General features: G+C 35.5%; 2 protein-coding genes across 5 annotated transcripts; one reads left to right on the top strand and one right to left on the bottom strand.

Moving 5' to 3' along the window:
• The first annotated feature begins 4,080 nt into the window (after positions 1-4,080).
• Positions 4,081-12,046, top strand: LOC130796748 (uncharacterized). Of its 3 annotated transcripts, none has more exons than XR_009038744.1 (10): positions 4,081-4,370; positions 4,529-4,586; positions 4,989-5,097; positions 5,187-5,313; positions 5,754-5,805; positions 5,894-6,040; positions 6,135-6,246; positions 6,327-6,453; positions 8,073-8,647; positions 9,059-12,046. XR_009038744.1 is itself a non-coding variant. In XM_057659122.1 (9 exons), the coding sequence occupies exons 1-9, from the start codon at positions 4,171-4,173 to the stop codon at positions 8,527-8,529; spliced, it is 1,389 nt and encodes a 462-aa protein (XP_057515105.1). In that variant the 5' UTR covers positions 4,081-4,170; the 3' UTR covers positions 8,530-8,819. The 3 variants fall into 3 exon arrangements, 1 of the variants encoding a protein (XP_057515105.1); XR_009038745.1 differs by having other exon boundaries at positions 9,345-9,480; XM_057659122.1 differs by lacking the exon at positions 9,059-12,046 and having other exon boundaries at positions 8,073-8,819.
• Positions 9,077-13,325, bottom strand: LOC130796747 (glycerophosphodiester phosphodiesterase GDPDL6-like). Of its 2 annotated transcripts, XM_057659120.1 has the most exons (10): positions 13,159-13,325; positions 12,402-12,559; positions 11,937-12,233; positions 11,746-11,858; positions 11,056-11,554; positions 10,896-10,937; positions 10,521-10,799; positions 10,265-10,410; positions 9,659-10,139; positions 9,077-9,545 (listed from the first exon to the last, which is right to left on the bottom strand). In XM_057659120.1, exons 2-10 carry the CDS (start codon positions 12,499-12,501, stop codon positions 9,235-9,237), a joined length of 2,268 nt encoding a protein of 755 aa, XP_057515103.1. In that variant the 5' UTR covers positions 12,502-12,559; positions 13,159-13,325; the 3' UTR covers positions 9,077-9,234. The 2 variants fall into 2 exon arrangements, with proteins under 2 accessions (XP_057515103.1, XP_057515104.1); XM_057659121.1 differs by lacking the exon at positions 13,159-13,325 and having other exon boundaries at positions 12,402-12,627.
• Positions 13,326-13,423: the final 98 nt, after the last annotated feature.

Genomic DNA, 13,423 nt, shown 5'->3' with positions numbered 1-13,423 from the left:
AAAATATTTAAGATTAAGAAAAACGGTCTGTTACAGCTTGAGTGGTAATGAAGAGGCTAAAAAAGCAAAATGTCTTGAGTTATGTCGTAATGAAGAAGCTGAATAAAATAGTATGTAAAGGGCACGTTTTTTATTAAAAATAGATAGAGGTTATTTGTTGCGATTCACTAAAAATTGCAGCCTATATAATGCCACAAATGCTGCGGTTTTTAGTGAACCACAACAAATAACCTCTTTCTATTTTTTTAATACAAGTAAGACTATATGCCGCGGTTTAATGGGGAACCGCGACATATAGTCTATTATTTTTTTTCCACTCATTTTTTCTTTTCATTTTATGCTGCTTCTTTTATGAACCGCAGTATATTGCATGCAATATATGAGCTTTTTTCCACTAATGCAAACATAGCATAAAAATTATATTAAAGGTTGTGATTATGGGAGAAGAATGAGATTTGGATGAACTAAATCTAGACTTTATAATTTGTTTTAATAGAGTAATGACTTGCTATTAGGAACTAACAAACCTTTTAAAATCATATTTGACAACTATAATATTAAGAAACAATATATCATTGGAGAAGCCGGTAAAAATAAGTCAACAAAAGAAAAACTACTCACTCTTACTTGCAATGAGCAATTTGTGTTCTGTTAAATTATTTTGACAAGCTTTTCCAATTGCTTGCTGATAGTGACAAGGGAATCCTTATAAGAGCTTCGGATAAGAAGTCGTTGATTGCGGAAAATAGTTTTAAGAAACTTAATTTTTTAGAGTTAATCTTGTGAGAGATTGTCTTTTGGTAAACGACCTTAAAATAAAAAGTTCACATGCTAATGAATGTATTAGTTGGGCTATTTAGTCCATCTATAATGCGCGTTTCACGGAAAGAATGTCTCACACAACAATTTGTATTTTTTTAAAAAAATTACCTACAATAATCCAATTTTTTTCCTCAGTTTTCTACAATGTCATTTATTGAGTAACCATCTCAATTTTTGGGTAACTTAACAAAGATTGTTGTTGCTCAATTATTGACTTGTAATTATAGGTCAACTATTTTAAAGGAAAAATACCAATAAAAAACAAAAATGCTAAAAATTTAAAGAAAAATAAAAAATAAAAGGAATACTCACCTCCTCCCCTTCCCGTGCCCACTGCCTCCATATCACCACTGTCCACCCCTGCCCACCCTATCGCCACCCAGCCCTCCTCATCCCACTTTTTGGCATCCTAGTCCTCCTCCTCCACCTCCTGTTCAGTAGAAACATTTTCCTTCACGTAAAAGACAATGTCAGCCTTCTCTTCCACATCCATTATGCAACCCTCTTCCACCTTCTCTTGTTCATCTCTGAACCCTCATGAGTTTGAAAAAGAGAAATCGAAAGCAATGCAAATACGAATTGGCATTACCGTCCGACTTATCTGATTCAAAGTTAACTTTATTTTAGGAATGTGCGAGTGAAAATTGGTAGCATTACTTAGTTTTTTTTAGTAGTGGAGTAGTTTAGGAATGTCCGAATTATATTAAATTATTTGAAATCAATTTAATCGATTTCTTATCTATATAAATTTAAAAGGCTAATGTATTAATATTAAAAATAGATTTGCGATTACTAAAATAAAGAAGTTCGAATTATAATTATTATTTTATTAAAATATGCATGCATATAAAGGTGGGTTTCTTAGTTGGACCTTACTAGAAGATATACCCCACTAAAAGATAAGTTAGAATTTTTTTTTTTTAAAGTAAGGATCATTCCTTGCCCATACATTAGAGCATTAGTAACAATGACCTATTTAGAGGTCATATGACCAAACAAAGATAAAAAGCCTTTTAATAGTGACCTAAAATAAGGTTGGTCATGGAAAATATTGAAGAATTTGGTCATAAATGTCCTAATCTCTCAAACAGTTACCTAATTTTTTTCAAAAAATTACGCCACGTGTCGCGCAGGGATTGGAGGATGGAAAAAGGAAGGCTGCTTCCCTGACATGCCTGCTGCGCTCCTTCTATCTGCCGGCTTTAGCCGTTTATTGTAATTAACGGCTATTTTCGTGTTTATTCATTTTTTTAAAAAATTATACCAACGGTCATATTATTTCAAGATCTATAAAATGAGACCCATTTTAATATTTTTTGACATAATTTTATATTTACATAGTTTCTTCTTATTTTCCTACTTTTTTTTGTCAAAAAAATACCAAAATAATCATTTTAAAAATCCAAAAAAAATATGGATTTAAATAACCCAAATTATGGAAGAAATCCAAGTAAAAAAATAAAATCAAGAAAAAAATCTTCTAATAATCAAAGTGCTCAAATTCAGTATCAAAATCCTCCATTTTCTCAAAATACTCCAAATTCTTCTTACTATATTCCTCAAATATCTCAAAATAATCTTATTATGTTCCTCAAAATACCAAAAATTCTCAAACTATGTTTCACTACCATCATCAATCTCACAATGTCAACTCTAACATTGATAACTATTCAACTCCGATAAGGGGTGAAAGTTTAGACGAAAATGAGATGGAGTATGATGATGATGATGATGATAATGATGAAAATGAAGGAAATGATCAAATTTTGAAGTGCAGATGAAGTAGCACTTCATCAATTCATATGCATTAAATTTTGAAGTGCAGATGAACTAACAACCTAATATAGTTTATCCAACAAAGCAACAAAAATATCAAGTGCTTAATCAAATTTATATGCCCATTACAAACAAAAGTATCAAGTGCTTAATCAAATTCACAGATGAACAACACAATAGAGTTTATCCAACAAAGCAACATAGCAACCCAACAAATAAGAAATTAGTTGCTTAATTAAACTCATATGCCCAATTACAAGAAAAAGGTATAACCAATAAAGTATCAAAATTTTCTGTAAAAGATTCACTGCAAAAATATTATCCTTTGCCCTAAAATGTCAAAAATAATAAAAGAAAAAGAAAAAATTATACCTTTAAGCAATCCACGTTCATCCCAGATGATTTTAGAAGTCTCAAATTAAAAGGAGATTTTTGAAAGCTTTGAGGGTTTTTAATGGAGGTAATGATAATTTTTTTTAAGAAAAGGTAATGACGATTTTTAATCTATGAAAATAGGGGGAAGATGACATGAGGATGAAGAAGCTGAGCATTTAGATCGCAAATGACCCGCTCTTAATAACAATAGACAACTAATAACTAGTCAAAATCATATCAAACTATCGCCCACTGTTAGTAACAAGGGACCATTTGTTAACTCACTTTAACTAATTATTAATCGTCTACTGTTACAAACAGCCGCCCATTCCTTACCACAAACTTCGGATAACATAACGCTGATTTTAGAACATATGTTTGTTGGAGGCTTACTTTTGTAATTTTTTTTGGGAAAAATTGTCGGGAATAATTCCATCTATTGACGATCCCCTGTGAATAAGCCGTACTATTGATTATTTATGAATAATCCCACCTTTTCACTAGTTTTGCTCATGACATCCCCTGAAAAAAAGTGACCGGCTAATGCAGGTTTTCATGTGGATTTTATTTCTTCTATCCCCTTTATTTCATCTATCTCCTTAGAAATTTATTTTCAAACCATCATCTTCAAATTCCTCTTCCATCTTCAAATTCCAAACCATCATCTTCAAACCACCAAGAAAACCAATGTATTTTGCTGGCTTGATGTTGGTATTGGAGTTCATATTTTCAGAAAAAAAAAATGAAGAAGATGGGTGAACAAGGTAGGTGAAGAAGAAGAAGAACCAAAATGAAGAAAGTAGGTGAAGAAGAAAAATAAGAATGAAGAAAGTTAGGGTTAAGGAAGAAGATGGGTGAACAAGATGAAGACATAAAAGGGAAGAGAACAATACCTGCAACAACTACATGGAAACCTGCATTAGCCGGTCACTTTTTCCAGGGGTGTCACGGACAAAAATAGTGAAAAAGTAAGATTATTCATAAATAATCGATAGTACGGATTATTCACAGCGGATCGTCAACAAATGAGATTATTCCTGACAATTTTTTTTTTTTTTAATGAAAAACTCATTTAGTTCAAAATTCAATTTTTTCAGCTATTGAAAGTCCGAGGGCTGTCCGAAACGCAAAATCACTGCAAACTTGCAAAGTGCAAATACACATGAAGCAGAAGGATGTGAATTGAGGATCTTTGAAATGATGAAATGGGGACTTATCTTTCAACTTCAACCTCATACTCCATTTCTTGTGCTTCCTAACCCTAAGGCTGTTCCCCATTTCCGTACAATAATTAATACTGCTTCTTCTCCGCGTTTCTCTTCTTCTTCTTCTTCTTCTTCTTCTTCTTCTCCTCCATCTTCATCTTCCGTCCATCCCACTTTTACGTCTTCCTTCAGGCATGTCTTTCTGTTTTTCTTTTCCTTTTGAGATTGTGTGTAATCTAGCTCTGTCTCAATTTCAATTTCAATTTCAATTGCTATTTCAATTTCAATTTCTATTTCTATTCCAAATTCAAATGCAAGTTTGAAGGTTTTACCTTTGCATTATTGTGTAGGTGTGCTGTGCTTGGTGCTGGTTTTGCTGGCTTATCCGTGGCCTGGCATTTACTCTCTGTAATTTCTTGCTTTCCCAATTGTTCTTCTTTTCTTAATTGTGGTCTTTCTTTCTTTCTTTTTTTTTTTTTTTTTTTTTTTTTTTTTTTTTTCTTTCGTTCAATTTCAACGGCTATCCTACCCTGTGACACATTCCTTACAACATTTGATGCTAGTAAGTGTAGTAATAATGAATACAAAATGCATTGCTGCTTCCTGGCTTTAGTATGAGGAATGTATGACTCAATTGCACCAACTGCTTGTCAAAAGTTTGAACTGAAATTGGAACATTATTACATTTTTATTTCTTTCAACAAATTGAGTTCTCTTGTAACTTTTTCGTCATAAGAAACCCATGTCCCATTGTCCTGTTCTGTTCCTATATTGCAATAATTATGGACTATCTCTGTTGGCACTTGGCAGCAAAGCCCTAAAGAACTTAAACTACATGTTGACATTTTTGATGATGTTGGAATTGGTGGGGGTGCTTCTGGTGTTGCCGGAGGCCTTGTTCACCCTTATTCCCCTAAAGGTATTTTTTTCCCTCTATAATTTATGTATTGTCAATCCTTTAAAACTTTCTTTTAAATGAATTCTGATAAAGCAACCATCATCTGACAGTGAAACTTTTATGGAGAGGTGAAGAATGCTGGACTGAATTTTTGAATCTTCTTAGTGTTGCAGAAGATGCATTTAATGGACTTTCTCACTGTCAACACAACACCAATGGACTTATTGTTAGGAGAACGTCAGTCTACTTCATCCTCTTCTTTTGTGTTCTTTGTTATTCCTTTGACATAATAAGGTACACAACACTAATGTGAAATAAGGGACGTCTGAACTCTGGACCAACTATAAGCCTCAATCATCATGGGTAACTGTTACATTCCCCTTCTGGCTTCCTTTCTTTGTTTCTCCTCAAATCACTGCCAGCCCATCCCCTATAGTAAAATTATCATTTACATGTTTTCTTTATAAGCACCTTTATTCTCCTTCCCTTTCTCTTGTTTGCCTTTTATTGACCCCCCTAATGCAGTACCAAGCATGCTGTTATACTTTTGCTTTGCTAAATTTTACCCCCAAGTGAACTCCATGTTCGGCTCCTCATTTGATGCATTCGTACGTAAGCTGATTTCATGGTAATGAGTTACTTATACTAGTTATCTAATGGTATGCGCTTTTCTTCAGGGGCATATTGAGACCTGCTGTGAATAAGAAGTTTTTCTATGTCATGAATGAGGTAAACCTCTTTACTGATTTGGGAAAATGAATTGTAGTTAGGAAATTGTTTCACATTCTGATGACTTTGTTTTGCTCATTGTGTGCAGAATGCATTGAGTTATTTAGCCGGTTGTCCAATACAGACCATTGATGAAATTGCAGCAAGAAAGCTCATACCAAATTTATGTACACCTTTGAACACTGCATACTATATGCCTGAAGCTGTGAATGTCAATCCCCTGAACTATCTGAAGGTTTGAGGATCATTTGATGAAATTTACTTTTATGCTATATATATATGACATGTCCTAATCTTAAAACGTCTTCTATTGTTTTCCCTTTGTCCAGGCACTTTTCCAAGCAAGTGAAAATATAGTGAAAAGAATGTCATCAATTGGTTACTGTGGCAAGAAAATAACTCTACACAAGAAACTTGTAACTTCAATATGTGAAGTGGGAGGTTATTTCTCTTACCATCTTAAGAAAAGTGATAGGCTGACTTTATGCTTCTACTGACGGGCTTGAGTTTTTTTTATTCAGATGAATATGATGCTGTGATAGTTTGCCTTGGTGCTAGAGTTGACATGGTTGCTGAGTTGTCCGGAGTACTCCCTTTAAGGACATGCAGAGGCATTGTTGCGCACCTACAGTTGCATGATTCCTTCAGGTATGAAGTTATGTTATAAATAATTATTCCAAGAATGAATGACCTGTAAGTATGTAATCTGCTGCGTGAGTTTTGCGGGGAGCTGGGAAGGAGTTGTGCTTACTTTTTGCAATTTTCAAAAGGTCCTTAGAAAACGAGTGACAGGACTAATAACAATGCAACAAAGAATAATAATTGAATATAAAAGTTGCAACTTTATTGAATTAACTCTAATAACCAAACAAGTAATTGAAATAAAGTAACAGGAAATAACTAAGTAATAAGAAAACTTAGAGAGGGATCCAAAAGTTTTCAATCCAACCGAATCCTCTACTTATATAAGACTGACTAACTTAGGCAAAAGAAAACTAATCTAACCTAGAAAAACTAAAGCAAATAAAAGAAATAAAATGACTAATGTCGCATCGAATAATTCATCCAGGAAATTGTGGTGACTCGTCACTTTTCTCTATTTAAAAGTTTCATTCTTAGTGATTACCGACGACTCGTCGCTTTTTGGTCGGGCGAAAGCGACAACTGTCTGCTGCTGCTCTTCTACAGGATTGGCGACGAGTCGTGGAAAAGGTAGTATTAAACAATGACTCGTAGCTTTTGCTGCTATTGATTCTTGGCTCTTGTTTTCACCTCTTGGTAGGGGTCTTAGGCTATTACTCTAAGCTTTCACCTTCTTATGACTTCATAAGACCTATAAAATCTCCCATTTCACCTTAAAAATACAAAATGTTACAAATAAGCTCATGAGGTAAAATCATACAACTATACATCAAAACCATGCAAAATAGTCCTACAACATCATCAAAAAAGGAGTATAAATGTCATCAATAAGTGCTAACCGCTCGTGCTCGAGCAAACTCAGGGTGAACAATGAAAAACAAGGCTAAGACATGGTCTCCAGGTATCCTAAACTGCTTCTTATGCATCCCTTTCTAGCTCCTCTAATTTTCAGTGTGACCAAGTGTTCCACTAAACCATAGCACGCGTTTTGGGAGATCGACCAATCATCAAGTACACTTATAGCTGTCTAGGAAGATAGGACATGAGTAACCATGGGTTAAATAAACTGGGAAGGAATTAATTGGGGCGCCTATATATTATTAGAAAATTGTTGGTTAATTTTGGTAGTTAATCTATTTTGTTGTATTCTCTCTAAGTCCTATATATAAGGGCTTAAGATAGTTTATAGGGGCTGTCTATTCTCTGGGTAATAAACGGACATTTTTTCTTGGGAGCTAAGGGACGCTTGAATGTCCCTTGTATTGAGTCAGTAACATAGTGAATAAAATACCAAATTTCAGTCTTCCCTGCGTTTTCTCTTGCTTGTGTACATTTGGTTCTGCAGATTCTTGACAGGAGTACTGTGGCTTATAAACTTTAAAACGTTAGTCTGCATGGCTTACATATATGGTGCATGTGAGTGGGAAATTCCTTCACTCTAATAGTTTTCCTTTGTTTCCTGAATGGTAATTGTTTTTAATGTTCCCTTTATGTAAAAGCTGCAAGGAAACTATGCCTAAAGATCCATATCAGTATTAAAGCGTACTATCCCTTATTATTAAATTAAATTTTAACATAATTTTGGGAGTTGTAGTCATGATATTGCTCTTTGTTCTGTAATGCAGTGAAGAATATTGCGAATATAGCCCTTCAATCCTATCTGATGTTTGGCTCGCTGTTCAGGGGCCTAGAAGTTTATATATAGGCTCCACATGGGAGTGGGGATCAAGAAATTTTTCTTCTAGTGTCTCCTATGAAGAAGCCTCCAGTACTTTGCAACAACTTCTACCTAAAACAAGTATGATTTATCCACAGATAAGCAATTGGACGGTAACAGGAGCGCAGGCAGGTGTTAGGGCAATGCCACCTCTCACTTCACAAGGATCATTTCCTCTTTTGGGTTGTATTGATGATCTTGTAAAGGGTGGCAAATCTTCTTATCCTTCTAAATATTGGTTAATTGGAGGTCTGGGCGCCAGAGGACTTCTTTACCACGGCTGGCTTGGGAAGTTGACTGCACAAGCTGTGCTTTCATCTAGCGAAGCTCTGTTACCTCTTGAGCTTACATCCTGGAAGAAATAAAGAAAAAGTGACTAGAGCTTTCATCTACGACATCTGTTTATTATCTTTTAGTAAAATCATTTGCTGTCGTAAATGCTGCAAAACAAATCTGTCGTATTGAGTGGCAATGATATTTCAGGTTAGTATAGTTCCACAATATGCTCGATTCACCCTTTCAAACCTTTGATATTTAATGATAGCCTGTTTAGTTCTCACAATTTGATTGATTTGTCGTTCATGTCTGATGATTATTGAATTTTTTTTTACAAAATCAAAATTGGGTGTAATTTTGCATGGAATATTCCAGGCAAGGTAAATTGGTTGTGCATCTAACTAACTAAACAGTAATTTGTGGGCACTTGAATGGCATGGACGTGAATCGAATTGAAGACTATAATTTATTTTCTTCTGAGCTTAGCCTTGAAATTGAATGAGGTGTGGGAAGCATTCTTTGGGCAATCTGGGGAGCTTTGGTGTTTTTTACATTATATACTCCTTATGCAATGGAGTATTTTTGTCCATATAATATTACAATGAACATTCTTTGCAGGATACTTTGTCCCCTGTCAGCAGAAAAGAAAATTCCCACTCACACTCAAATATTTTTGTCCATCAAAATGAGAGTTACAATACGATGTTTGCTGTGTGATAATTATCAATGGGAGTTAATTTTTTGTAACGACCTCAAAGCGGAGTACTACATTTACAACACAACCTTGTGAAATCCTAAAAGAAGTATATTCTGTTAAGAAACAAGCTCATGATCAATGCTAAGACAAAGGAGAGACACAGACTGGTGGTTCTCCTCTCACTAGAATTCTTCTTCTCATCTGCAGGTGGTTGACCTGCTGTGTTATTTTCCCCCTTAGAAACTGAAGGTAGAGGTGGGTCCACAACACTCGCTGCATCAAGTGTTGGTGCTGGTGCTCCTGCTGGTGGAAGCGCTTCTGGCACAACAAAGAAAAGCAGTTGCCCTGGTTCCGCTGGAGCTAGTGTGAAGTCCATGTTTTCTAATGCTGGATCTGAGCATGGGGTTCCTTCAAAATTCACAAGAGAACTATTAGATCATTTTTGGAATCGTGAATAAATTTCGAACCTAATAGTTAGCAATAGGGTCAATCTTATGGAGAGACAATGAGTTTTTGCTTACTGAAATAGGCATATGCTGTAGCTGGGTACTCAGTGACCACTGCATCAACCTTGGCTCCCTCGACAAATGTTGCAAGCTCTAGCATGGGATCATCAAAAAAATCAAATGCCAGGGTGGTGTACTCGTTGTACAGAATGGAGACATGTACCGATAGATTAGCTGCATGCATCTCTTCAACAACTCTGGTAAAGTTGCTGAAGAAAGAGGCTGTGCTTTTCAAAATGCTGGACCTTCGAACATCAACCGCATCAGCGAATTTCTTGATTTCATCCAGAGATGGCTTTGGGGCGTCACCTATAGTGTCCCTAATTGCATAAACTCTTCGAAATGATGGGACTTCCTTAAACTTTGCTAGCACCGAGGTATCATCTGATTGGATCATAACTTGTGTTGGCTGCTTATCTAATGTGGCGTTGCTTAAAGCACTGGTGACAGCACCTACTACGTCAAGACCTTTCTTTGAGGCTAGGAAGTGTGCATTCTAGTTAAATCAACAAAACCGTTAAGGATCTCTCAGAAAGCCAGATCATGTTTTCTCAGAGAAACTAATTTATAAATGAACTATTTAACGGATGAAACTTATACATGATTGGGACTTGAACTTACTAAGATGTTGACGAGAATTCCAGGAACTGCTTTGGCTTTCGCCAAGTCAAGAAAGTCAGCAAGAGTTAAGAATTGACCCTTGTCCTTGTTAGCTGGGTTTCTTGGTAAACCTCCCATGTCTTGTGATAGAGGGTTCGTTAGTTGTGCTAAAATGGCAAGAATACAATATTCAGTACTACTACTCAACAAAAACTCCAGAATCTCAAAACATTGTTGATAAATATCATAAGATAAAGGCTGTTATGGGAAAGTATACGTTTCAAACTTTGGATTTCGCTCCAAGTGAGATCAAAGGAAAAGATTCCGTTTTTGGGCTGGATTTCAGGGACGTTAGAGGATCTAGACATAAAGCTGGTGATGGCAGTAGTGTCTCCCAAAAGGTCAGCTGAATCAAGGCAGAATGCTACACCATCCTTTGACATTTGGACTGAACAATCAATTACGTCTGCCCCATCTCTGATCGCCTTATCATATGCCAGGTCAGTGCACCCTGCATAGTCTCCGCTAGCCCCATTGTGAGTAATGATCAAAGCGGCTGAAATTAGAAACAAAAACCCACATCAAATCTGCCTCACTCCGTTTCAAGTACACCTTCAAAAGAGAGATAAAACCACAAGTATAGAATGCTCACTTTTTGGACGCTTGGTGGCTTTTTTCTGGTGCGCTAGGCATGCTGCAAAGAAACCAAAACCCATATTAATCAAGGCGGAATGCTCTACTCCATTGTTTGAGATATATATGATGAAATGATCGTTCAACCTTAATTTAATTTATTTGCAACAATCACATACCGGTTGCTGCAGATGCTGTAAAAGGGAAGTCTGTGAGCACACCATCAACAGAAAACTGATCGTTGTCGATAAATTGCAAAACCTCAGCAGTTGGATCGTAGCTGTAGTTATAGCTACCGGGGAAATCATTGGCGAAATCAGATGCATATATTTCGAGGCCTTCTCTATGGGCATCAGCTACAAGAGTGGTAGGTGCTAAAAGATATTGTTCCTTGTTAACTGGCCATATGTATGTCTTGGGCACTAGTATACCCGAAGCAAATTGCTTTATGACTGCCAGATTTTTCAATACTTCACCATAAGGCTGATTTGTTGTAGGCTCAACTGCTTGTGGTTCTAGGAATCTCAAAATTAATTTGGTGCGGACCTTGTCGACTTTATTTACCATGCTTTTTAAAAAGTTGATCTCTGGAGAGGATATATAACTAACCCGTCCAAGTTTTGTATTCTGCAAGTATGCTGCTGGGCTGATTTTGTGTTGGTTATAGAACATGTCATACTGCAAAAACCAGGTGCCGAAAAGGCATATCAATTTCAAGACTGGAGGACAGGCTGAGAAAGGGCAAGTTCAGCGTACAACCGTCAGCAGTGTAAATAGCTTTTAGGCTGGTAGCTGTTTTTATAGCTACAACTACAACTATTTAGACAGTACGTTGAACTTGTCCAAAAACCAAAAGGAAGAAAGCTAACCTGAACATTAAACCATAGGCTTGGAGGCTCTTTTGTAACTGTAGGCAAGTCTGTGGCTACCATTAATTGTTGACCATCAAACACATTTGGTCTAGTCATAACATTCTGAAAAGCTGGAAAAATCATATTATTAGAAAGAAAAATAGAGGAAGAGGAGGAAGAGCACAAAAAATATTATTTGTAAAACGTACAAGTTACATTAGATAAAATAGCGTCAGCTGGATAATCTATAGCAAACCACCCTCGAACATCTTTTCCGTTAACATTGTAAGTTTTTTCACCTCGAGGAAAGATGTTCACGATATTGGTGTCATTGTTAAGCTGCAACTCCGCATGGCAAAAGCCTACACTATCCTGGGTGAATTGTAGATCACAATAGTAAACGGGATCAGGTACACTCACTTGTGCCACGAGGTCGTATGCAATTCTAGTTGATTCAGGAAATAAACCTGAGACCCCTCCCCTTGCTATCACTGCAGGTTGTTGCCCTGTAATCTCATATCAATATTGAATTAGTACCTTATTGTTTAGTTTAGTCTATTAATTTGCCTTTTTAAATTTACAAATCGCTTAAAATGACTGAAAAATAGCCTAAAATTGACCAGATAGACATTTTATAGATGAAAAATTAAAATGAATTGAATCATGGAGTTTACCATTTAGTGTCAACCATTTAGGAGGAGGTGGATTTCTAGGAGGCTTTTGTGCTGTGACTCTCACAATCAGAAGGAATGCCACCACTAAATACTTTATCATTCTTTTCTTTTATTTCGTAGTCCACCTCTTGAAACAAACCAAATTATCTGCAATCAACCTGAAAGACATTGACATCTTTCGTCAATAGCTTTAGCCTTTTGATAAAGCAACCAACCTAATCTTGTTTATCCTTACAACAAATATCATTATCGTTTTAAACACAAAACACACATAAAAGAAAATATTTCTTGGTGCCCAGCTGGAAGATAATGATTTTCTAGAATATAATATTAGAACCATGGGGTTTTGAGTATTATGGAAGAATAAAAAAAGATCATAATCTCTCGGTAATATGAGAGATGTGGTTATCGTGATATTATATATTGATCGAAAACGTGTACCTTGAAACGACATCAATTAAAATGCGACTTTATTATATCTTTTTAATAGAAAATATCGGTTTGGTTTTCAGAAATCATTTCAACACAGCCTACATGATGAAATGTGGCCATGTTTTTGCACAAGTTTTAATTGACAATGCCTTAACGTAATAATATATACCAATAATGACATATTCATTTTCAAATAAATATCTTCTGTAATATTTGAAAAATTCCTGCAATGTAATATTACATAATTTAAATAAAATGAAATTATAAGGACGAAAAAGAAAATAATAATGAAATTGTAAAAGAAAAAAGAATTAATAAAACTTACGTGCAATGATGATACAGATAGAGAAAAAATAAAATCTAATTTTTCATAAAGCGCATCCCTATCCTGGTGTGGCCGAAAACAATGTATACGAGGTTTTGGAACAAGAAACGCAGATGAATTTGATGGGGAGTCTAAGGTTCTTCTATGAACACAAACAATCTTTAAAAATAAAATAAATTTTTTTCAGGTTTTTCTTAATTTTGTAAAAGAAATAGTTTGTTGGTGGTTAGTTTTGAATAACTCCCACGCATTAACCTTATGATAC

The sequence above is a fragment of the Amaranthus tricolor genome, chromosome 12 (assembly GCF_026212465.1).
Source record: "Amaranthus tricolor cultivar Red isolate AtriRed21 chromosome 12, ASM2621246v1, whole genome shotgun sequence".
Classification (NCBI taxonomy): Eukaryota; Viridiplantae; Streptophyta; class Magnoliopsida; order Caryophyllales; family Amaranthaceae; genus Amaranthus; species Amaranthus tricolor.
The sequence above is the reverse complement of the archived record's forward strand: the minus strand, read 5'-3'. Positions and strand labels throughout refer to the sequence as shown.